Source organism: Emys orbicularis, chromosome 3, assembly GCF_028017835.1.
Source record: "Emys orbicularis isolate rEmyOrb1 chromosome 3, rEmyOrb1.hap1, whole genome shotgun sequence".
Classification (NCBI taxonomy): domain Eukaryota; kingdom Metazoa; phylum Chordata; order Testudines; family Emydidae; genus Emys; species Emys orbicularis.
In genome coordinates this window covers 33395514-33421022 of record NC_088685.1, presented here as the reverse complement: position 1 = coordinate 33421022, position 25509 = coordinate 33395514, and the positions used below count along the sequence as shown (strand labels likewise).

At 41.8% G+C, this 25509-nt stretch overlaps 1 protein-coding gene across 2 annotated transcripts in view; it reads left to right on the top strand.

The window, feature by feature from the left end:
• Positions 1 to 387: 387 nt before the first annotated feature.
• The window catches only part of TAF1B (TATA-box binding protein associated factor, RNA polymerase I subunit B), a 60112-nt gene continuing 34990 nt past the window's right edge, over positions 388 to 25509 (top strand). The window contains exons 1-8 of one of the 2 annotated variants that reach the window (XM_065401707.1): positions 388 to 448; positions 2779 to 2877; positions 7188 to 7275; positions 9938 to 10035; positions 10367 to 10462; positions 11976 to 12114; positions 20136 to 20292; positions 25108 to 25207. In XM_065401707.1, the coding sequence (XP_065257779.1) occupies positions 431 to 448; positions 2779 to 2877; positions 7188 to 7275; positions 9938 to 10035; positions 10367 to 10462; positions 11976 to 12114; positions 20136 to 20292; positions 25108 to 25207 (795 nt within the window). In that variant the 5' untranslated portion in view covers positions 388 to 430. Of the gene's footprint in view, positions 449 to 2778; positions 2878 to 7187; positions 7276 to 9937; positions 10036 to 10366; positions 10463 to 11975; positions 12115 to 20129; positions 20293 to 25107; positions 25208 to 25509 lie in introns of both variants that reach the window. The other variant, XM_065401706.1, reaches the window with a different exon arrangement.

Genomic DNA, 25509 nt, shown 5'->3' with positions numbered 1-25509 from the left:
GGGGAAATTTCCCAGGACAGAGAAGCACTGTAAAAAACTTTATCTGGGAATTTTTCACCAGATTTGGGAAATTTTTACCACTAAGTTGGGAAAAGTTGGTCTCACGATATAGAAGCACTGCCTAGGGGAGTGTGTGTGGGGGGGTGATGTTGGAAAGAGGTGGTCAGGTCGGGACCGGGCTAGCCAGCGCTGCGCCCCGGCCCGCTGGCGGGCAGTCCCAGCGGAGCTGAGAGGCCAATACAGAAGCGGCCCTAGGGCGCAAGCCCCCGTAGCAGCACGTGCCGCGCGTCAGGCGGCACCATCCATTGCTACCGGAACCCAAGCGCGCGGCCCCGGTTCCCGGCCGGTTGCCTTCCCCAGCGCTCCGCAGGCCGTTGCTATGGCTCGGGGCCCGAGGCAGCGCGGGGGGTGAGGCGTGCGGGTCCCAGGCATGGAGGAAGAGGACACGGTGAGTGGTGGTCCGGAGCCGCCCCGTGCCGGGTTTGCACCCCTCGGGGAGGCGGAGGGGGGAGGACCGGGAGCGGGGAGGTAATGGGGTGGTGGAGAAGGAGGGGGGAGGCCATGGAGGTAGGTTGGGGGAAGGTTGAGGTGGGGGTAGGTAATGGGGTAGCTGTGGTGGGAGGAGTGCGAGGACGTGGGCTGTGTGTGTGGGGAGTGAGGATTGAGGTGGGGCTAGAGGTAGGTAATGGGGTGGTTGTGGGCGGGGGTGGGGTTGAGGTGGTGGGGTATAGGTAGTGGGGGCAGTTTTCGGGTGAGGAGTTTTTGAAGGTATGGGTTGGGAGGTGAGGATGGAGCAGGTTGGGTTGAGGTGTGGCTGTAGGTAATGGGGTGGTGGTTGTGGGGTAACACATTTTTGAGGGCGTGAGTTGTGGGGGGGTGAGGATGTGGAGCGGTGGGGTGGGGCTTGTAGGTAATGGGGTGGTTTGGCATGAGCTGTTTTTGAGGTCATGGGTTGGGGTGGGTGAGGAAGGGGAGCTTGCGGGAAGAGTGCAGGAAATGGGCATGGTCTGTGGTCTTTTTCAGGGCCTGTTGGTCTCAGGGTTTGTGCTGGGGGCTTAGAGACTGGGAGGCTTGGTTTAAGGGGATGGTGGTTTTTCAGGAGGTAGCAGTGTTTATTTGTATGTAGCAGGTTTGTATCTTCTTATTAGATCCAGTGCAAAATAATCCTGAGCATGACTGAAATTCAGAAATACTGGAATCTACTGATCATTAACTACACCTCTACCCCGATATAACACTGTCCTCGGGAGCCAAAAAATCTTACCGCGTTATAGATGAAACCGCGTTATATCGAACTTGCTTTGATCCGCCGGAGCACGCAGCCCTGCCCGCCCGGAGCGCTGCTTTACCGTGTTATATCCGAATTCGTGTTATATCGGGTCGCGTTATATCGGGGTAGAGGTGTAGTTTCAGTCCCAGTTTAGCTAGAGTTTTGGAAACATAAGGTGGAGAATGAAATAGTTAAGAGGGCTGTTTCTAAGGATTGGTGGAAGATCTCTGATTTAAGAAAATGTAATGCTTCACATGGTTCATTGAAATAACTTTGCGTTTTGCATGATGAAAGGACACTGGCATAGATTTAGGATCCACTATGGGCAAATCAGCGCAAGTGACTTTTGGGGTGAGAGGATCCATGATCCTGCACTGACTGGTAAATCATGGGTTAGCTTGTCTTTCTTCTGCTAGCTGGATTAGACAACCTGATTTAATCTCTCGTTAAACCCTGCAAATCATGCAGATGACTCTTGAGTAAACTAACATTTTTCAAACAGAATTTTAGGATGTTTTTGAAAAACTATTTCCTCCATTGATTCTCTCCCATCTCCTCAGACCTTCCTTAATGAGACCTTAATTTTTTTAATAATCTCCTCTTTTCTTGGGTCTCTCTGGTCGCCTTTTATTCTTGCAAGCTTTCTTCCATTCCTTGTGTTCTCTAACTTTTTCCAGTATTCAAAAAGCTTACCAAAGTTTCCCTTTGCTTCCTTTTATGACTGTCCTCTACTATTCTCTTCCCTTCCTAATGTTTTCATTAATGCCCTGTGGTGTCATGTATCCTAGGCGTAGGATACAAGGGTTTTCCCCTGTGATAGTATTGCCATGTACAAAAGTTAACACAGGTCAGGTAAAGAATTGGAAAACATACATTACAGTGCTAGACCCAAGAATCTCAACTCTATTTAGTTTAACAAAGAGAAGGTTAAGGGGTGACTTGATCACAGTTTATAAGTGCCTATGGGGGGGGACAAAAAATGTGCTAATGGGCTCCTCAGTCTAGCAGACAAAGTTATAGAAAAAGATCCCATATCTGGAAGTTGAAGCTAGACAAAGTCAGGCTGGAAATGAGGTACAGTTTTTTTATCCGTGAGCGTAGCTAACCATTGAAACAATTTTCCAGAGGTTTTGGTGGATTCTTCATCACTGGAAACTTTTAAATCGAGGCTGGAAGTTTTTCTAAAAGATGTGCCCTAGTTCAAACAAAAATTAATTCGGGGAGGCCCATGGCCTGTGTCATACAGGATATAAGACTAGATTATTATAGTGGTCCTTTCTGACTTTATAATTGATGAACTGAAGAAGGGATTGACTCGTCCTAAATCTTATGTAACTGTTGATCCTGTAAGTGGTATGATCACTCTGCCATATACTAAAATGTTTTGTTAACCACATTTTGTTTTGTAAATATTTCAATCCCAATAGTTTGCCTGGTAAGAAAAATTCATTTGGTCTCATTTATTGTAAGTGTAATACTAAAACAACCTTTACTTTTGTTCCCCTTAGAGAGATTACAGTGAACCTTGTGTACAGTGTTCTGTTGTAAACTGGGGTCTTACTGATGAAGGCAGATTTTATTGCAAGTCTTGTCACAACGTCATAGAGGTAAGTATGTATTTTTAAGTATCAGAGGGGTAGCCGTGTTAGTCTGGATCTGTAAAAAGCAACAGAGAGTCCTGTGGCACCTTTAAGACTAACAGATGTATTGGAGCATAAGCTTTCGTGGGTGAATACCCACTTCGTCAGACGCATGTAATGGAAATTTCCAGAGACAGGTATAAATATGCAGGCAAGAATCAGTCTGGAGATAACAAGGTTAGTTCAATCAGGGAGGGTGAGGTCCTCTGCTAGCAGTTGAGGTGTGAACACCAAGGGAGGAGAAACTGTTTTTGTAGTTGGCTAGCCATTCACAGTCTTTGTTTAATCCTGATCTGATGGTGTCAAATTTGCAAATGAACTGAAGCTCAGCAGTTTCTCTTTGGAGTCTGGTCCTGAAGTTTTTTTGCTGTAAGATGGCTACCTTTACATCTGCTATTGTGTGGCCAGGGAGGTTGAAGTGTTCTCCTACAGGTTTTTGTATATTGCCATTCCTGATATCTGACTTGTGTCCATTTATCCTTTTACGTAGTGACTGTCCAGTTTGGCCAATGTACATAGCAGAGGGGCATTGCTGGCACATGATGGCATATATAACATTGGTGGACGTGCAGGTGAATGAACCGGTGATGTTGTAGCTGATCTGGTTAGGTCCTGTGATGGTGTTGTTGGTGTAGATATGTGGGCAGAGTTGGCATCAAGGTTTGTTGCATGGATTGGTTCCTGAGTTAGAGTTACTGTGGTGCGGTGTGTGGTTGCTGGTGAGAATATGCTTAAGGTTGGCAGGTTGTCTGTGGGCGAGGACTGGCCTGCCTCCCAAGGTCTGTGAAAGCGAGGGATCATTGTCCAGGATGGGTTGTAGATCACTGATGATGCGTTGGAGAGGTTTAAGCTGAGGACTGTAGGTGATGGCCAGTGTAGTTCTGTTGGTTTCTTTCTTGGGCTTGTCTTGTAGCAGGAGGCTTCTGGGTATACGTCTGGCTCTGTTGATTTGTTTCCTTATTTCCTTGTGCGGATATCGTAGTTTTGAGAATGCTTGGTGAAGATCTTGTAGGTGTTGGTCTCTGTCTGAGGGGTTGGAGCAGATGCGGTTGTACCTCAGCGCTTGGCTGTAGACGATGGATCGTGTGGTGTGTCCGGGGTGGAAGCTGGAGGCATGAAGGTAGACATAGCGTTCGGTGGGTTTTCGGTATAGGGTGGTGTTAACATGACCATCACTTATTTGTACTGTGGTGTCTAGAAAGTGGACCTCCCGTGTAGATTGGTCCAGGCTGAGGTTGATGGTGCGGTGGAAGCTGTTGAAATCGTGGTGGAATTCTTCCAGAGTCTCCTTCCCATGGGTCCAGTTGATGAAGATGTCATCAATATAGCGTAGGTAGAGAAGGGGCGTGAGTGGACGAGAGCTGAGGAAGCGTTGTTCCAGGTCAGCCATAAAAATGTTGGCATATTGTGGGGCCATGCGGGCGCCCATGGCGGTAGCACTGGTCTGGAGGTATATATTGTCACCAAATTTGAAATAATTGTGCGTGAGGATAAAGTCACAGAGCTCAGCAACAAGTTGTGCTGTGTCATCATCAGGGATACTGTTCCTGACAGCTTATATTCCATCTGTGTGTGGGATGTTTGTGTAGAGAGCCTCTACATCCATGGTGGCTAGGATGGTGTTTTCTGGGAGGTCACCAATGCATTCTAGTTTTCTCAGGAAATCAGTGGTGTCACGGAGATAGCTGGGAGTGCTGGTGGCGTAGGGTCTGAGTAGGGAGTCCACATATCCAGACAGTCCTTCAGTGAGTGTGCCAATTCCAGAGATGATGGGGTGTCCAGGATTTCCAGGTTTGTTGATCTTGGGTAGTATATAGAATAACCCCGGTCGGGGCTCTAAGGGTATGTTGATTTGTTCCTGTGTTAGTGTAGGGAGTGTCCTGAGTAGATGGTGCAGTTTCTTAGTATATTCCTCAGTGGGATCTGAGGAAAGTGGCCTGTAGAATTTGGTATTGGAGAGTTGTCTGGCAGCCTCCTTCTGGTAGTCAGACCCGTTCATGATGACAATAGCACCTCCTTTATCAGCCTCTTTGATTATAATGTCAGGATTGTTTCTGAGGCTGTGGATGGCATTGCGTTCCGCACGACTTAGGTTATGAGGCAAGCGATGTTGTTTTTCCACTATTTCTACCTGTGCACATAGGCGGAAGCATTCTATGTATAGGTCCAGAATGTCATTTCGACCCTCAGGAGGAGTCCATGTGGGGTTCTTCTTCCTGTGTTGTTGGTGGGAGGGTATCTGTGTATCAGTGCACTGTTCAGTGTTATCTTGAAAGTATTCTTTGAATTGGAGGCGGCGAAAGTAGGCTTCCAGATCACCGCAGAACTGTATCATGTTCGTGGGGGTGCTGGGGCAAAAAGAGAGTCCCCGAGATAGGACAGACTCTTCTGCTGGGTTGAGTGTGTAGCTGGATAAATTGACGATATTGCTGGGTGAGTTAGGGTTACCACTGTTGTGGCCCCATGTGGCAGGTAGGATTTTAGACAGCTTACGGTCCATTTTCCTTTGTAGAGAGGTGAAGTGTGTAATGTAGATCTCCTGTCTTATTTTACTAAAGTCCATTTGTGTGGAGGGTTGGTTACTTATGAAAGTCTCCAGGTTGGAGAGCTCTTTTTTGATGTTTTCCTGTTTGCTGTATAGGATGCTGATCAGGTCGTTCCTCAGTTTCTTTGATAGTGTATGGCATAATCTCTCACTGTGGTCTGTGCAGTATGTAGATAGCAATGGATTTTTCACCTTCAGTCCATTTGGTATGATGTCCATCCATTTGCATTTGGAAAGGAAGATGATATCTGTCTGTACTTGTGCAAGTTTCTTCATGAGGTTGATAGATTTCCATTCCATACGGCTAAATGCAATGCCTTGCATGGAGTCAAGTAACAGAGGGGTAGCCGTGTTAGTCTGGATCTGTAAAAAGCAACAGAGAGTCCTGTGGCACCTTTAAGACTAACAGATGTATTGGAGCATAAGCTTTCGTGGGTGAATTCCCACTTCATCAGACGCATGCCACATTCACCCACGAGCCACACTGTTGATCAGGTGGTTATAGAAAGTGCAGTGCAACCTGCATTATTCTGACCTCGCTATGTGAAAAGCTTACTTGAACAGAGTAGTGGTTTCAAGCACGAGCTGTGTAGTTATTCCTCTAACCTAATGACATGAACAGATTTTAAAAGGCACAAATGGCTGTTAGATGCCTAACTCCTGAAAGTCAATTGATTTAGGTGCCTTATTGCCATTTGTGCCTTTGAAAATCTCCTCCACAAATGTTTTTTATTCCCTCGGGCCCCTCAAACCTTGCGTCAGAGAGTGTCCTTTCCTGGCTACCTGCCTGCTGAACAGGTCAACATTAGGTAAGGTAGCTTCTTGAATAATTAGGCATGCTGGGTCTGCAGAGGTGCATTGAGATGTTTCAGATGCCCTTCAGACAGTTGAGGTTGCACTGTATTTAAATTTAAAGAAAATCCTTCTTTCCTTAACTGTGCTGATAAATATTCTTTAGGGTTTTTTTTAACTGAATGAATTTAAAGAATTATTTCTTTTCTTCATTTATGCTTGTTTTCTTCTTGCATTTCACTTATTTTGGAGAATGAAAACAGACTAGTCAGTTTTGCTCTCGTTCTCATGTGAGAGCAAAGTTGCCAAGTTTAAATCCAAACATAAGTGTCTTTGTTCAATGATACTGCTATGGTTTGTCAAACAAACTTTTATTTATATTTTATTCACAATCCTAAACTTTGGTTAAAAGTGTCTACTTTTAACTTTAATGCATATACATTTTGGTGATCTAAAAAAGGTAATGGAAAATGTCAGTGTTTTGTTGAAGCTTAGTTAAATATTTACTACATATCTGATTACATATGTGATGTCTAGTTGTATGTAGATAATTTCAGTATATAAACACTTTAAAAAATTTTTTTCAAGCATACTCATAGTTACTTCAGTATCTTGATTTAGTGCATGGATCTTTTGTCTCTAATTTTTTTTCAATGTACAGTTAAATTTAAGTATTTATCTTACAATAACTTTGACACTTCGATTTCCAATATTTTCTAACAGTGAAGCCTGTTTAATTTTTCACTGCATCATCCAGATCTTCCTGTTTGCTTATCATTCTTAAATTTAAGATTCACAATTTTTTGAGACTTAGTCTTTTCTCAGTTAGGTGTAATGATTAGAAGGAATTCTCCAATTAAGTTATACAGCAGAGGCAGGCCATGCAAGTAGGGATTGCTCTTTTCTTGCTAACATTACACTTTTATCAATTATCTTGCAGAGGACTAAAGAGGTTTTAACTTCTGATGTTGTTCCTAACACAAAGATCCAGTCCATCTCCAGAGGATTTAGAAAGAGAAAAAAAATTGGTATGTTTACTTTTGTCTATATATTACTTCTACATTTTGTGTAACATATCTTTCTAGTTGTGTGTAATTACTAATTTTCTGGTAGTACTTACCAACTTGGTTAGTGTGAGCAAATGGGTTTTTCTACAGGACCATACAAACTGAATTGAGCTGAAAATGACCCTTTTGTTCTTGCTGGGCCTGCTCTAGACACAAGCTGCATTGGTTTAATTAAAGGTGTGATATTAAACAGGTCCAATTTTTTGTTTATACATTCTTATATGGGTTAAAATTTGGTTTACATTATATTTGCTTGACTCTGTAATTTAACAGTGATGCACTAATGTAAACCAGGTTTAAGCCAGTGTAAAAGAGTTTCCATGCACAAAGTTGTACCAGTTAAACTGACTTAGTTAAATTGGTGCAACTTCTGTGTGTTAAGTCTCTGTTCTCTTGCTGAAAAGTGCTTTCAACAGGAGATGTAGAAATCATAGAATATCAGGGTTGGAAGGGACCTCAGGAAGTCATCTAGTACAACCCCCTGCTCAAAGCACAACCAATCCCCAACTAAATCATCCCAGCCAGGGCTTTATCAAGCCTGACCTTAAAAACCTCTAAGGAAGGAGATTCCACCACTTCCCTAGGTAACCCATTCCAGTGCTTCATCACCCTCCTAGTGAAAAAGTTCTTCCTAATATCCAACCTAAACCTCCCCCACTGCAACTTGAGACCATTACTCTTTGTTCTGTCATCTGCTACCACTGAGAACAGTCTAGATCCATCCTCTTTGGAACCCCCTTTCAGGTAGTTGAAAGTAGCCAGCAAATCTCCCCTCATTCTTCTCTTCTGCAGATTAAATAATCCTGGTTCCCTCAACCTCTCCTCATAAATCATGTGCTCCAGCCCCCTAATCATTTTTGTTGCCCTCCGCTGAACTCTTTCCAATTTTTCCACATCCTTCTTGTAGTGTGGGGCCCAAAACTGGATACATATTCCAGATGAGGCCTCACCAATGCCGAATAGAGGGGAATGATCATGTTCCTCAATCTGCTGGCAATGTTCCTACTTAGCCCAAAATGCCGTTAGCCTTCTTGGCAACACTGTTGATTTATATCCAGCTTCTCGTCCACTGTAACCCCAAGGTCCTTTTCTGCAGAACTGCTGCCTAGCCACTCAGTCCCTAGTCTGTAGCTGTGCATGAGATTCTTCCGTCCTAAGTGCAGGACTCTGCACTTGTCCTTGTTGAACCTCATCAGATTTCTTTTGGTCCAATCCTCTAAAATAGTAATTGTGTGTCTTTAAATTGTGCTCTCAAGGTCTCTACCAGTCCTATGATCATATGCTGTTATACCTATTGTAAAGCTATTGCTGAAACTGGATAAGCGTACTGTGAAGGTTGTGGCAGTCATTTGTTCTGTTGTCTTGGCCACTTACATTGAAACACCTAAAAAATAGGCTGATTTTAAAAAGAATCTTAGTGCTGCTATACTAACTGCTGTGCCACAGTGAAAGTGGTGGTAGAACGCTGTGTTCAGAATGAAGTGCTGAAGATTAGGAAAGGGAACAACCCTTGTGGCTCTGCTCCCTTCAGCCTTTTCTGGCTCCTGTGACCTGATCGACACACAATTTTTGTACCGATTTTCAAGTATTTCTGTTAGGGATATGGTAAAAAATAAAGTTAAATTGTTATAGCCCCTAATGTGGATGCAGTTATATACCATTATAAAGGTGCCTTATGCTGATACAGTTTATTCTCCTAAATTTACAGGAGTTAGCCATACCACTATAAGCACATTGAAACCACGATAGTTAGTGGTACAATCCTGGTATAAAACTGGCATAGTTAAAGCAGGATAAAAATTATGTTTAGACAAGCCCTAAGTGTGGGTCGAGGAGAAGGGAAGCTGTTGGAAGGGAGAAGCATTTGTAGATGAAGTAGATCATGAAGAGGGAAGAGGAAACTGAGGCAGACAGTTGACATATAGAGGAAAGAAGGACATTTACATAACACATATGGTGAACAGCATAGGGGAAATGAGAGAGTGGATAAACACAGAGAAAATTCAGACGACTAAAACCCAGTGTAGGAGGAATGAGTGCACACAAAAGTAAAGGCATAATTAAAATACGTAAGACTTGAATTCAGGAGATAATGAAGGGAGAAACTGTGGAGAAACATACAAAGGGGGATAACATAGGAGACAATCATACAGAACATATAAAGAACGAATACTTTTTTCTCCCCCATTCACTACTGCAGTGGGTTCCAGTTTTTTGTGCTGGGAAAGGGAGAGGAATAAGCACACCTATTCTTTCCTTCATGACTAGTATCTTGTGTTTTATTTTAAAATTCAGGTCACCTAACAGTCATAACATACATTACAAACACCATATTGATAACTCTCAATTTGCTACAACTGTTTTGGTTCTTGAGAAATGTTTGGGGAAACTGTTGTAGTTTGGCTGGTTTTGGTTTTTCTTAATTTAAGATTCTAAACTTCACTTACTTATTGAGGTACTTTAATCACTTAGTATGTTTTTGGCCCTTTGCTCCAGCATTTGGGATTTTCTTATTTAAAAGAGGTACCTAGTCCCTGCACCAAGAGATTAATATTTAATATATTAAAGTGCAGATATGTAAAACCAGAACAATCCCAACAATTTTTTATTTGTTGCTCTTTAGATAAAGGCTGGGAATGGTATGTTTGTGAAGGTTTTCAGTACATACTCAAGAAGCAAGCTGAAGCTCTGCAAACTTTAGGAGTGTGTCCACAGATGAAGGTATGTTGATCTGAGCATAAGGTTTTGTACTAGTACATATAGTCTTTATGATTTTTACTTAAAGAATATAATTATTTTAAGGTAGACAGAATAATTTCCTCTTAAAAACTGACAGGAAATGGGCCAATAGATGAGGGGCCGAGAAAGAGAACCTCTGAAAATAAAATTTACCAGGAACAGTAAAAATAATTTATAATTTTATAAACAAGGTTTTCGTGAAAGCAGGCTCAGAACATTTTTCAAGATTCTTGAATTGTAAAGTCACAATTTGTTTTTTCAGACATATGATTTTATAAGATATAGACTAATCATTCATTATTATGCTTATCAGGATGAAATTCTATGCAATTTCTGGAGACGTTACCTTCAGAAGAGCAAACAGGCATATTGCACCACACCAGCTAGTTATACTAGCAAAGCATTATCTGTAAGTGAAGTTCATAGCTGATAAGCAAATTATTTTGCATTTATCTTTTAAAATGTTGTTTTTGTTATTCAAGCCATGCATACAACTTGCTCATTTTAATGAAGCCCATTTTCTAAATATATTTTGCCATTTTAAGAAAATATCTGTTGTGCTGATGGAAAATTGTTCATTTTTAATATCTTGCTTTGCTATTGTGTAGCCAGCCAGCAGATGGAGCACAAATTACAATGCACTGTATTTCTAGAGCTGTGTTGACACTGACATAATCCACAAATGATGGCATAGAAACAAATATGTTATGGGTATGTCTACGCTTCAATACAACACCTGAGGCTGGCCCATGTCAGCTGACTTGGGCTTGGGCTACAGGGCTGCTTAATTGAGATGTAGATATTCAGACTCTGGGTGGAGCACAGGCTCTGGCACCTTCCCCTCTCATGGGAGTTAGCAGACCCTGGATTTGTTAACATATGGCTTAAACATCTACTCTCATTTGTAACCCCAGGTTCGGAATTGTTGAATCCTGGGTCACCACCTGGGGCTCCAGTGTCTACACAGCATTGTGCAGGTCTGAGTCCAACTACCCATATCCCAGACTTCTAGTGCCCTGTCAAAATGACTGCTCTAACCCTTTGTTCCTGGTGCAGTGTGGGAAAACTTGACTGTCCACCACACTTGACTATCCAGAGGACAAAGAAAGTTATCCTGTGGGGTGATTTTGGCAGACTCACAGAGCACGAGTCCAGTGGTGCTGCGTCTACACTGCAGAGCAATAGGGCTTGAACCCTGGGTCTGGGTTTGACTCAGGCTCAGATCCTCCACCCCTGTAGGGTCCTGAGACCATGGGTCCAAGCTCTGGGTTGACACAATTTGTGTGTTGATGGAAGGGGGTTAGGCTTGAGCCTGAGTTTGACCCCTGGGCTTACACTGTGGTGTAGACATACCCTAAAGGGCTATCTTGGCTTGTGATCCATAGGCGAGACTATTTGCAGATGTGAATCCTGGTGGTCATGCAAGTATTTTGTGTGGAGAGTGGTTCTTTTTGGACCTATCTTTGAACCTCTGTTTGGAAGAGCCACTCCTGTGGAGTTATCTGATCTCACACAGGTTATAGAGCTAGTCAAAAAATTATTTAGTTCTAGAATTTTCCAATCGGCTCCAAATCTAACAGTCTTCCCCCTTCTCAAATTGCATATTTCATGAATATTTATGATTCTGTGTATTGGATACCTCCTGGGTAGTATGGCAGGTTGGGATAGCTACCTAATCATTGGAATTATTTTGTTCTGACAAACACACTGTTAAAATGAGGAAGAGCTTTTTGAAAGGGTGGTTTCTAATGGCATGAATTTACATGATTAAAAGCAAAAACATTTTCGGTATGACTTGCTTTAGCTTACACCTAGACTGTCAATCACATGTTTGCTAACTGAGACATTATTGAGCTTTTACAGGTCAAACTATTGCGTTAGAACTAACATGGGATAAAACTGTAACTTATTTAAAAAAACAGATATCTGACATCAGTACAGATGTGGATAGCGAACCAGAGAGAATAAGTATTCATGGCTTGTCATCTTTCTCTGAAAGTGATGGAGATTTACAGACAGAAAGCAGCTTTGGACATGTTTCTTCCATTGGCAATGCCTCAGGTAGGAGCAGATATTATTTGAAGTCACTGTTCTATATTGTTAGGATGCGTTTTAAAAATGACTGTTTGTTTAGTACTAATCAGAAGGATTTGTTGCTTATATAGAGGTAGAAAATGTAGATGGAGGATTTCCTTCTTATTTATCAACAGTGTACTAGTCATATAAATAGTCACGGTCCCTCTCCAAGGAGTTAAAGGCTAGACAGGCACGTGAAACATGAGGGTCGCTGAAAAAAGTTCTATTTTTTCTTGGGGGTGGGCGGGGGGAGTTGTTTGGTTTTGTTTAGGGGGGTGATGGTGGTGGTTGTGGACAGGGTTAAACTTTACCTGATGACTGCTACTCAGGGTAGAAAAATAATGAGCCAGCATGCCCCTCAGGACCATGCCTTCAAAAGCACTGCAATTTTAAGGCAGTAACATTTGTGTAGTTAGTGACAGTCTTGTCACTCATATCGCTATTAAGTTTTCAAAAATATAGTTTTATTGTGTGTCTTACTTCTGTGTTATCTTCTTTCAATTTCTGGCTGTCGTTAACTTTTTCTTTCCTATAGGCAAAGAATGTGTTGTCTTCAGTGGTTTTTTTTTATCTCTCCCATTTTTTTCCCTACGTTATGCTCTCTGGTTTCTCTTCTATATTTTCTGTCTGTATGTTTTTCTCCCCCCATAACTCCTCTCTACCATAATTCAGTTTTTTAACTTCCCATCGATCTCTCCTGTCTACTCACAGACTTGGAAATTTTACTAGACGCTTACTAGCCAGTGTACTAACCCTTCTAACTAAAACCCAATACAAAATTGGAGGGGCAGGGGCACTGTCTGGATAGAAGCCAGGAATACCACAGTATCTGATGTTGGACATAAAAGCATCTAAGTAGATTTGAACTTTTACGTCAACTTCAATCTTGTCCATAACCTATTTTCATGAATCTCTTTGCTTGAATCTCCTTTTGCTTCCCCGGTGTGTGTCAGATGCTGCTGCCATGTTTGTCTTGCTCCTGTTCGCATTTTTTCTCCCTTTACGCAGCCTCATATGCCTGGAATCTCATCATTCTTTTCTGTGCTCTTCCATTTGGTCTTCTATTAAAATGCAGATCTTCTGAAACCTATAAACTCTAGTTTTCCCTTCAGTGAAGAACAACAAGAATAACAAAATTATAAAAGAAAAAAATCCAAACAAAAATAATGGAAACAGTAAAACACACGCTTAGCTTTCCCATTCATTAACAACACGTGTTTTATCCCATTTCCCATCCTTTGTCTATACATTTTCTACTTAAGTTGCAGGGTCTTCAGAGCAGGGATTTTTGTTGTCTTCTATATTCACATAGCACACTGGCACTATACAAATAATATGTAGGGCAAAGTTTTTTAGTGAACATTTCCTGTTATAAATGTTCCAACAGGTTGCTTTACAATTCACATTGTCTGTAAAGCTTCTTCCTTCCTTAGTTCCTTCTTCCATTTAGGACGGTTCCTTTCTGCAGTAACATTTATCTTTTATAGCAGTTGTAGAGTAACAGATATAATTTTGAGGAAGGCAAGTAATTACCAGATCCTTCCTATACTCCTGGGGGAATTCTGCACCACTGTGCATGTGCAGAATTTGTGTTCCCTGCAGAAAATTGACTTTCTGGTGGGGAAGCAAAGGGAAGCCACAAGAGTGGTCATGCGACCCTCCCCAGCAGTATGTTTTGGATACCCAGGGCAGCTGGCACAGAGGTAAATCACTGTGGGATAGTGGGTCGGGTCTGGCGAAGACCCGGCTGATGGCTCCTACCCTGTGCCGGGCTCAGCTGCTAGTCCCGGCTGGGCTTGGGAGGGCGGGACTTCCTCTTCCCCTGCACGGCATCAGGGGCTGTCAGACTCATCCCCAGATTTTTCCCGTGCATCCAGACCCCCCTCATACCCAGACGCTCCCGCCAAACCTCACCCCCATCGACTCAGGACACTCCCCCTCCCCCCGATGAGCTTCACTCCCCCTGCACCTGGACCATTCCATCGAGCCACCCGGATCCCCACTCCACTGAGCTCCAACCAGCTGCATCTGGATCCCCACTCCCCCAGCATCTGGGACCCCCCTGCAGAGTCCCATTACCATTGTACCTGGAACCCCCCCAACAAGCCCCTGTGCATCCAGACCCCCTCCCACCCCACACACACAGATCCCACACTGAGCCGCCTGCACCCAGATTGCCCCACACAGAACCGTCTCAACCCGCACCTGGATCCCCCTACACTAAGTCTCTCCACACTTGGATCCTGCCTTGCTGAGCCTGCCTGCCACACCTGGTGCACCTGGCACAGAGGGGCAGGCCCGGTCCTTGCGCTGTGTCAGGGCTGGGTGCAGCCTCACCACTGAGTCTGTGTACTGGGGAGAAGCTGCACAGTGATCTCCCACCTCTGTGCAGCTAGTGGCCTGTGCTCCCCAGTGCCATGCTGGAGCCTCCACATTTATTTGACAAATAAAATTTGCAGAATTTTGCAGAATTTTTATTTTTTTGGTGCCGAATGCCCTCAGGAGTATTCCTAGCTTACCATTGTTTCACACTGTGGATTACAAAAATGGAGTCCAGATTTTTTTAAGTGATCGCACCTGTTTTCGTAAAAGTACTTTAAAAGTCAATACTGTTGAATTCAGCAACATAAAATTACCGGTGCCTTTTGGATAGCTGTGTCTAAGAGATCATATGTACAGAGTAGCTGTCATTTGTATAATGAAAGTTGGTCCAAATGAGCAGTATTGCATTTTTTTCTATGCATTGGCTACTCATAAATTGTGTATAATTACATTTTTTCTGTGCTGTTTCATTGAATTATTGATGGTTTGCTGAGGGGGATTTGGTACCCTTTTAAAATGCTTTTCTAATTAATAAACATTTTATCTTTGTTATGTTTATCTGGGGATAATAGCTCATTATTCAGCAAGCTGATAGGCTAACATTCCATTTGGTGTAGTCTAGTCGTTGTTTGAGAAGCCTATTAAATTCTTAAGTTGTTGTTATGATGTTTAATTGTATGTTGTGTCAGGTTTAGTGCTGACTGAGCAATGTGCCCTTTATAACCTGGAACAAATGAAAGGAAAGCTGCTATGTCACCAAGACAGCTACAAATAGAACAAGAGGATTATTTTTAATTAAGCCATATATAAAGTTAGCAATGAAGTTTCAACCACGAGGCCTCCTTTAGACACAGTTTATACATATAAAAGGTGAAACTGATGATTGAAAGGATTACCTGATGTTCATGCTTTTGTTCTGTAACTCGCATGTACACAATAGATGTTCTAGGATAACTTTTGTGTTGACTTCGCCATTTTTACCAGACATGCACTGGGGAGTCAGTTCCTTGATAACTCTATTTTAAATGTCTTTGCGGCATCTTTAATGCCTGAGATAAAAATGTAATTCTCTTTATGAGGGCACTTCTGAGAGCCAAGAATTGCTGAGTTCTAATCCCCAACTCTGACACATTCAGCTTTGGCAAATCACTTATCCTTTCTTCCTTGATATCCCATGTGTAAAATTAGGATAATACTTATACCTACCTCATGGGATGTTGTGAGGGATTAGTTAATGTTGGTAATGTGCTGTATAAGAGTTAAGTATTAGCACCTTTCTAGAGAGCCAAGTTTAAACATGGTTATCAATAGACTGGTGCTTTCAAGGTTTAACATTTTTGTATAGACTGAAGTACTTGTGGCACCTTAGAGACTAACAAATTTATTAGAGCATAAGCTTTCGTGGGCTACAACCCACTTCTTCGGATGCATATAGAGTGATACACTTACCTACATGCCTCCAGCTTCCATCCAGGACACACCACACGATCCATTGTCTACAGCCAAACTCTAAGATATAACTGCATTTGCTCCAATCCCTCAGATAGAGACAAGCACCTACAAGATCTCTATCAAGCATTCTTAAAACTACAATACCCACCTGCTGAAGTGAAAAAACAGATTGACAGAGCCAGACGAGTACCCAGAAGTCACCTCCTACAAGACAGGGCCAACAAAGAAAATAACAGAACACCACTAGCTGTCACCTTCAGCCCCCAACTAAAACCTCTCCAGCGCATCATCAGAGATCTACAACCTATCCTGAAAGATGATCCTTTACTCTCACAGATCTTGGGAGACAGACCTGTCCTCGCTTACAGACAACCCCCCAACCTAAAGCAAATACTCACCAGCAACCACACATCACTGAACAAAAACACTGACCCAGGAACCTATCCTTGTAACAAAGCCCGATGCCAACTCTGTCCACATATCTATTCAAGTGACACCATCATAGGGCCTAATCACATCAGCCATACCATCAGGGGCTCGTTCACCTGCACATCTACCAATGTGATATATGCCATCATGTGCCAGCAATGCCCCTCTGCCATGTACATTGGCCAAACCGGACAGTCTCTACGCAAAAGAATTAATGGACACAAATCTGACATCAGGAATCATAATACTCAAAAACCAGTGGGAGAACACTTTAACCTGTCTGGCCATTCTTTGACAGACCTGCGGGTGGCTATCTTAAAACAGAAAAACTTCAAAAACAGACTCCAACGAGAGACTGCTGAGCTGGAATTGATATGCAAACTAGACACAATCAACTCAGGGCTAAATAGGGATTGGGAATGGCTGAGCCATTACAAACATTGAATCTATCTCCCCTTGTAAGTATTCTCACACTTGCTTCTTATCAAACTGTCTGTACTGGGCTATCTTGATTATCACTTCAGAAGTTTTTTTTCTCTTACTTAATTGGCCTCTCAGACTTGGTAAGACAACTCGCACCTGTTCATGCTCTCTGTATGTGTGTATATATATCTCCTCAATATATGTTTCACTCTATATGCATCCGAAGAAGTGGGTTGTAGCCCACGAAAGCTTATGCTCTAATAAATTTGTTAGTCTCTAAGGTGCCACAAGTACTCCTGTTATTTTTGCGGATACAGACTAACACGGCTGCTACTCTGAAACCTGTATAGACTGAGGCGACGCACACAGTTTTTCTGGTGTGCCAGTGGGAATTTCCCCTAGAGAATGGCCATACTGGGTCAGACCAAAGGTCAATCTAGCCCAGTATTCTGTCTTCTGACAGTGGCCAATGCCAGGTGCTTCAAAGGGAATGAACAGAACAGGTAACACTGCTCTACAGCCAAAATGCTTCTGAAATAAATGTAGTCAAACTTTACTAATTCTGGGTCACTGAGAACGAAAATGATGCTTAAAATTGTTGATTGGCTCTAGTTTTCAAGATATGCTATTGGGTCAGTATATACGACCCTTGACTTGGGAATGGCGGAGGATAAGTGAGTTATAAAGGGAAGGGATCTCAATTTAAACCAGAAATGACTAAAACACATCTTTGACTGGATCTATGAATAAATCTATGACTGGCTTTGGACAATACTTGCTTTTTAGGCAAAACAATGAATGATGCAATCTGAAGCTGGTATTGCATCATACATGATAGAATTGCATCATGTTATTCCTAGAAGTCATGGATGATGCAATCATAACGAAGCTTACATCACTCTGCTGAACAAATTGCCCCATATCAGCTCTAGAAATCATACAGTGTCGTGTTCTCTTATTTGTCAGTGTTTGATTTTGCAAAGGGACACATTTCTGTTTAGCCAAAGTGAGCAGAGATGCCTCGTACTTGTGTGAACAGTGCAGATAACTTCTGCTATGTTTGTGGTGAAGTGACTTTTGCATCACAAAAGCGCAGTATAACCACTATGGTTAAGAAAGCCTATCACCTTTATTTTGGCTGCAAAATTGGAGATCAGGACAAGAGGTGGGCCCCACACATATGCTGCAACACTTGTGCAACAAATCTTCGCCAGTGGTTGAACAGGAAAAGGAAATCTATGCCTTTTGCAGTGCCAATGATTTGGAGAGAGCCAATAGATCATACCAGCAATTGTTACTTCTTCATGGTGCCTCCAGTTGGGAAAGGTGTGTCAAAGAAGAAAAAGTGGACTGTGCATTATCCAAACATTCCATCAGCTATACGCCCAGTACCCCACAGAGAAGGACTGCCGGTTCCTGATGCACCAGAATCATTCTCACTTGAGTCAGATGAGGAAGAGGAAGAGGATGAAACTTCTGGTCCTGAACCATCAATGTCACAGGACCCACATTTTCTCCCATCCTCCTCCTCTGAACCACACCTCATAACACAAGGTGAACTGAATGACCTTGTCAGGGATTTGGAACTACCCAAGAGTAAGGCAGAGCTGTTGGGCTCCAGACTACAGCAGTGGAATCTCCTGGCAGGTGATGTTAGGGTTTCCATGTTCCGTGACCATCAAAAGGTCCCATTCTTGTCCCATTCTTCTTCATGGAAGGTGATCTTGTAGCCTGCAACAACATCGATGGTGTGATGGCAGCCCTCAACATCGTTCACGATCCAGATGAGTGGAGACTGTTCATTGATTCATCGAAGACGAGTCTTAAAGCTGTTTTACTGCATAATGGCAATGTTTTGCCATCAATTCCAGTTGGTCATGCAGTCCATATGAAGGAAACCTATGACAACATGAAACAACTTTTGAGGTGCATAAACTATGACCAACATCAGTGGCAGCTTTGTGGCGATTTGAAGGTTGTTGCTCTCTTGCTTGGTCTGCAGACTGGATACACAAAGTACTGCTGTTTTCTCTGCGAATGGGATAGTCGTGCAAGAGATTCCCACTACGTCAAGAAAGATTGGCCACTCCGACAGTCATTGGAGCCTGGGAGGAAAAGTGTTCAGCATCCACCACTTGTTGAATCAAGGAAGATTTTGTTACCACCCTTACACATCAAGCTGGGTCTGATGAAGAACTTTGTCATGGCCATTGACAAAACACAAGCAGCTTTCAAGTACCTCCGTGGAAAATTTCCAAGGTTAAGTGGAGCAAAGATAAAGGAAGGTGTCTTTGTTGGTCCTCAGATTCGTGAACTTCTTCGAGATGATGCATTTGACCATGCACTGTGTGGCAAGGAAAAGACGGCATGGAAAGCCTTCCAGTTAGTGGCAATAAATTTTCTCGGAAACAACAAGGCAGACAACTACAGGTTGTTGGTGGAAAACCTCCTCAAGGCATACAAAAGCCTTGGTTGCAACATGTCACTAAAGATACATTTTTTGCACTCTCATCTAGATTTTTTTCCACCGAATTGTGGAGCAGTGAGCGACGAGCACGGCGAGCGATTTCACCAGGACATTGCAACAATGGAGAAATGCTATCAGGGCAAATGGAGCCCATCAATGCTTGCAGACTATTGCTGGACAGTGACAAGAGATGCTCCATTTAATGAATACAAGAGACAAGCCAAGAAGCGCCGAGTAGACACTGAATAGGACTAAACTATGTACATAATAGTTTTTTGCCTTTTGTTTCATAATAAATTTTATTTATATAACTCTTTTGCTGATTTTTAAAGTGTTACATAAACAGGACAGGTGAAATATTATCATGTAAAGCAACCATAAACACATGAAAAGACCTAGGTTTACAATTTATGATTAAAACTCTACTATCTACACAGACATAAAATGTAAAAACTTAAATATCTTAGAAACAGTAGCCAATCAGTTGTTTTATTTGTCATATTTGAATTCAGCACATCAAAATACATAATAAATAGCACATTTTATCTCTGAAGCAGACGACGTCTCAAAAATTGTAGACTAGTGTAATCATCAAGTGATCCATTCCATAACCCATTCCCAGCTCCTCAAGTATTTGTTACTTACCCTGATCTCTTATTAGCGAGTCTGTGGAGCTACGTTGGCACTGATTCTCAGCCAGCTTGTCTTCTTGTGTTGCAGTAAGAGGTACTTTGAGAGTTAAGCCATTTAGAACAGTAACGCCAAAGCTTTGATTTGAAACCGCCACTAATGGCTAAACACAGCTTGTTGGATGATCAATTTCTCTTGTTCTCTGCATATTTACATGTTCATTGTAGCATATTTTGTCTATAAAGTTATTTTATATGTATTTTTTTTTTCTTATCAGCAAGAGAAACCACATCTATCTGCTCCGGATCGGTAGATGGTGGTTCGTATTTACTTAAGAGGAAAAAAGGGAACTTGAGGATGTCTATGCCAATGACACTTTCATTCTGCTATATTGCATTACTCTGGCTGAGAGAGCCAGTGACATTATCAGATCTCTTAAGGTATGAATAGTCTCTGTGAAATATTTGCTGCTGTTGTAAGTAATGTTTTTTTAATTTGGGTTGCTTGCTTGTTAACTAGTTTAATTATAGGTAGAGCTGATAGTGATCCGATATTTTGTTTGCCTCACACTTTCCATGATAGAAGATTCTTGCGATTCTTGAGAGTCTCTAATAGCTCTGTTGTGTGCAGCAAGTGTTTGAAATTTGTCAGGGAGAAAGTCCTAGTGTTAGAGAAGTGCCTTTTCTTTGTCCCATGAAATTATTTTCAGATTTAGTTGAGTTGTAAATAGATAAATATTGCAGTTTCACTTCTCTCATTTGTATTCTTGAGGAGAATGTTGATAGCCTGCCTAATAACTGAACGAATACTCTAAAGATCCAGGTTTGTGCTACTGCCAGAACATCAGCAGCAATACAAACCATAAATCTGGCATTTTCTAGCTTTCATTTGCTTGACCTAAATAATTGTCTCTTTAACATATTTTTATATGCAATAAAGTATAGGCATAGACTCAATGACAGACCAAATTGAGAAAAAAAATATGCCCAGAAATTGTGCTAATATTCAGGCTTGCCATTTTAGTTCTTTATAGGTAGTTCATGAATATTTAAAACAATAGAATAATAGTCGTGCTAAATGCTCCACTTTTTTTTTTTTTTTGGTGTGGTTTTCCCGTAAAGTGGTAGTCAGCTGACTACTGCTCCTCCCCTGTGATACGTGCTTGGGCACCACATCAGGCAACCAGACAGTTTCTAAGGGATTTATATTACAGCAGCAAAAATATTCTTATTACTATTTGGTGCATTCAGTACATAACCTTGCAATTAACTCATCTTAAAGGGACACTATGGTTAAAAATAACATTTTTAAAATGTTCCTACATATGTTTCAAATAGCAATATTTTTTTTTAGTGTCATTAAACTAATATTCAATGTGCTGTTTATTTTTTGTATTCCTCTCAACAAGTAAGACTACAGTTTCAACATTGTAGACTTCACGTGGCTGTAGAATAATACAGTAATGCAGTCCAAACCTGGCTAAATCTAGCTATGTTGGCAAGACCAAAATTGTAACCAGTTTGTGGTACTTCTGTTTTGTGGCCTTGGCATATTATTTTTTTCATATTATACACAGGACCTAGGGCTTATCCACACTTGGATTACCATATTTAAAAGGACAGAGACTATAAGCCCCATCTGTGTTTTTGCAATAGAAAAGTGTTTGAAACCTTGTTTAAACATAGTTTATTCTAAATTCTAAACAACACTTCATAAAATGAGTGTGGACGTGCCAAAAGATGTTAGAACTGCTTTTAAAAAATATTCTCAAACATGGGCTCTTGGAGTAGGTGTCATACGAAAATTGGATGTTTTCCCACACAATGTTTACCTTCATTGTAGTATTTGTGATATTCTCTATATTTAGAATGGAGAACATGTCACTTAGGTTAACTGCTGTGAGTGATAAATAAGGCTGCGATTCTTTCACGGAGGTCGTGGAAGTCATGGATTCTGTGACTTTTCATGACCTCTGTGACTTCTGCAGTGGCTGGTGTGGCTGACTTCAGGGCCAGCTGCTCAGGCGCCCCACAGCCAGCTGCACTGGCTGCTGCTGGAGCGACCTGGGGCCAGCTGCTCCGGTGGTACCTGGGGCCCGCCACACTGGCCGCTGCTCGGGAAGCCTGGGGCCAGCTGGCTCCAGGGACCGCCTGAGCAGCAGTCCTGGGGGAGATCCTGGGGAGCACCCGAGCAGCGGTCCCCGAGCAGCTGGCTCCAGGGACCACCGGAACAGCGGCTGGTGTGGCTGGCTTGGGGAGTGCCCAAGCAGCGGTCCTGGGTGTGCCCTGGGGACTGCCCAAGCAGCAATGGTCCCAGGGTGGCTGGAGCAGGGGCCCCAGAAGTAGAGATTTAGTCAGGGGTATTTTTGGTAGAAGTCATGGAAATGTCGTGGGCCATGAATTTTTATTTATTGCCCGTGACCTGTCCAAGACTTTTGCCAAAAATACCTGTGACTAAATCGTAGCCTTAGTTGATAAGTGTCCAACTTTTTAATGGGTCCTTTATACTAGGGCTATGAGGGTTCTTTAAAAACAGTTGTAACAGGTAGAACCATGTTTAGTGAGTACTGTGTTTAAACTGTATCAAAATACATCTTGCCCCAGGCAAATATAGACTGGTCCTGTAGTGCAGTTGTCTAACACAGTTCTCCAGGGGTTGGGGAGGGAGAGGGGATTTTACTGTCCATACTGGTTTGGAAAACTGCATCATTCCAATCCCAGTGTAGACTGTGGACATTTCAGTTATATATTTAATTCCTTATTTGTGAATCAGTGATGTCAAATTGATGGAAGAGTGCACAGAATTTCAGAATAAAAAGTACTAGGCAAGATAACTTTCTAAAATCACATTAAAACTGTTACAAATGTTGCAATAATTCTATTTTTTATTTAACGTATCTTTATTTTAAAATAACTTTGAATCTAGTATTTCTAGAATAATTCAGCATAAATTTATACTGTAGTTCTAACTATACTATGAATTTAAATTCCAGATCTCAAAGAAATGGTCATGGAGTGCAGTCATAGGGAGTGATTGACATTCACTTAGGCCTGGTCTACACTAACCCCCAAATTCGAACTAAGGTACGCAACTTCAGCTACGTGAATAACGTAGCTGAAGTCGACATACCTTAGTTCGAACTTACCGCAGTTCAGACGCGGTCCACACGCGGCAGGCAGGCTCCCCGTCGACTCCGCGGTACTCCTCTCGCCGAGCTGGAGTACCGCAATCGACGGCGAGCGCTTCCGGGATCGATATATCGCGTCCAGACCAGACGCGATAAATCGAACCCGGAAGTTCGATTGCCAGCTGTCGAACTACCGCGGTAGTGTAGACCTGGCCTTACAGTAGTTCTTCTTAAATGGAATGTTGATAAATAGCAAGTAATATACAACAAGTAGCTTCTTTTCTATGACTTAAATCTTCTTAAGGAATGCCTGTTTAATAATTTCTCTAACTCTGTTTTTACTTATAAAAGTGAGTTGAAGGAAGGGATATTCTGTCTCTGTCCTCTAGTATGTGGTGTTTCTTTTACTGCCTTGACACTGTCTGCCAGGGCCTAAACAAAGAGAAGTACTGCATGTTTGTTCAGTGAAATTTTGCAAACAGGCACTGACTTTTTAGGAATATGTCATCTCAATATTGGGCCATCCAAGTTCCTGGTGTCCTTTTCTAAAATCAACATTGCATTTTCTGTTACAACAATGACTTCTTTCTTTCTTTCTTTTTTTTAAACCACTGCTCTTTGCTGTTTTTGTTCTTGCTTATTGAATTAAGGTAACTGCCCAGATATCTAGGTATAAGCCTCCCCCCCCCCCCCCCCCCGCCTGACCAACATAAGTTACATTGACAGAAGCGCTGGTGTGGACAGTGCTATGTTGGCGGGTGATGCTCTCCTGCCGACATAGCTACCGCTGCTTGTTGGGGGAGGTTTAATTATGTAGACGGGAGAGCGCTCTCCTGTCGGCATAGATCAGCTACATGGGAGGTCTTGCAGTGGCGCAGCTGTATCGGTACAGCTGTGTCGCTGTAAGGTCGCTAGTGTAGAAATAGCCTAAGCGTGTCATCCTTGTGACTTATGTACTTGGTACTGGTGTATTTTAAAAATAAACCAAAAAATCTTCCCTAACTCTACAGTCAAAACCTATGCTGTATCTGAGTATGTCTTAAACCTCCTGCAGGAAATTTAATTTTCTTGTTTTTCTCTTTGTAATAAACACATTGTGCAACATTCATACCAACCAGAGTATCACTTCCTACCAGGAATCCTATTTTAAAAATCCTGGGATTTTAAAAAAGTGTAGTGAATTTAGCGTTCATGAAACCTGTTGGTTTGATAACTTTCTAGGCTGAGGCCTGTTGTTTAGCCTCATCATGGGTAGTATAAAGTTTCCACTAATGTGCCTTAATTCCGACCTGGAGGGGCCACCTCTTATAGTGAGGATAATTCAGTCTCCCTCTCGATTCAAAACTTTGTTTGTTTGCTGATAATGTCCAGCTGGGTGCCAGATATTGGTAAGTGTTATGGTGTTTTTTGTGATTTAAACAGCTGCCTACTAAGAGCTAGACCACAACTCATTTCATGTGAGCTATTGAATAGCCAGCAGATGACACTATTGAGATGGGCTGGATTTGAACCTGTGATCTCTATGTGAAAAAGCCCATGTTATTACAACTCTCTCCTCCCCTCATTCTCCCCCACCACCATATTTTTTGAAAAATTAAAAATCTGAAGTGTGTTTAGACATTTATCTAAAATAAATGCATTTTATATATTGATAAAATACATACTTGTATGGTTTTCTGATTTAGTTACATATATGCTAACAGTTCTATGACCCTGATTGCACGAGCTCTGCATACTTGCTGTGGAAATATTAAACTCTTCTTTCATGTTCAGTTAAGTATGTAATGGATTTGGGGAGCAAAATGCTATAGCCCTATAACAGTGTTATCATAAAAGTGTACTTACTGTCTTCTTAAGAGCATAGCCCAATATTGAAAATATTTTAATTAAATTATTCTACCTGTTTGTAAGAATTGACTGTATAAAGAATGTGCAGGGAAAGCTGGATATAAACATGTCTGTAGTAAACTCAGTGCCCTAACTTTATCTGAGAGTCACATTTGAGCTTGAATTTTAATATTCTAGCTCTCATGTTAAAGAACAGGCAGCTTTAAGTGCCATTTAAAAAAAAAAGTACATGATGCTTTAAACTAAATGTTGATTTGACTTAAACTCTTTTTTTATTTAGGTTTGTTATAGATGGTCACATTCCTTACTTGAATGCTTTTCAGTATTTTCCAGAGGAGATGAAATTGTATGGAGTTGATCTCAAGATCTTTCGTGTACAGGTGACTTTTATCCTTTTATTTTTATTTAATAAGCTACATATCTTATGGTATATTGTACTCCTGGGTTATGGTACTGACAATTTGAGTGAATCTACCTTTGTTGTGATATTATTTTGCTTCCTGGTAGTCATGCAGGAGCCAGTGAGCAAATTATTCTGATTACTTTCATATTTAAATTAGAATAATTAGGTTGATAACTTGATAAGTACTGAACAGGTTTTTCTCATAGATTCCAGGGCCAGGAAGGACCATTGTGATCATCTAGTCTGCCCTCATAGAACACAGGCCATAGAACTTCTCCC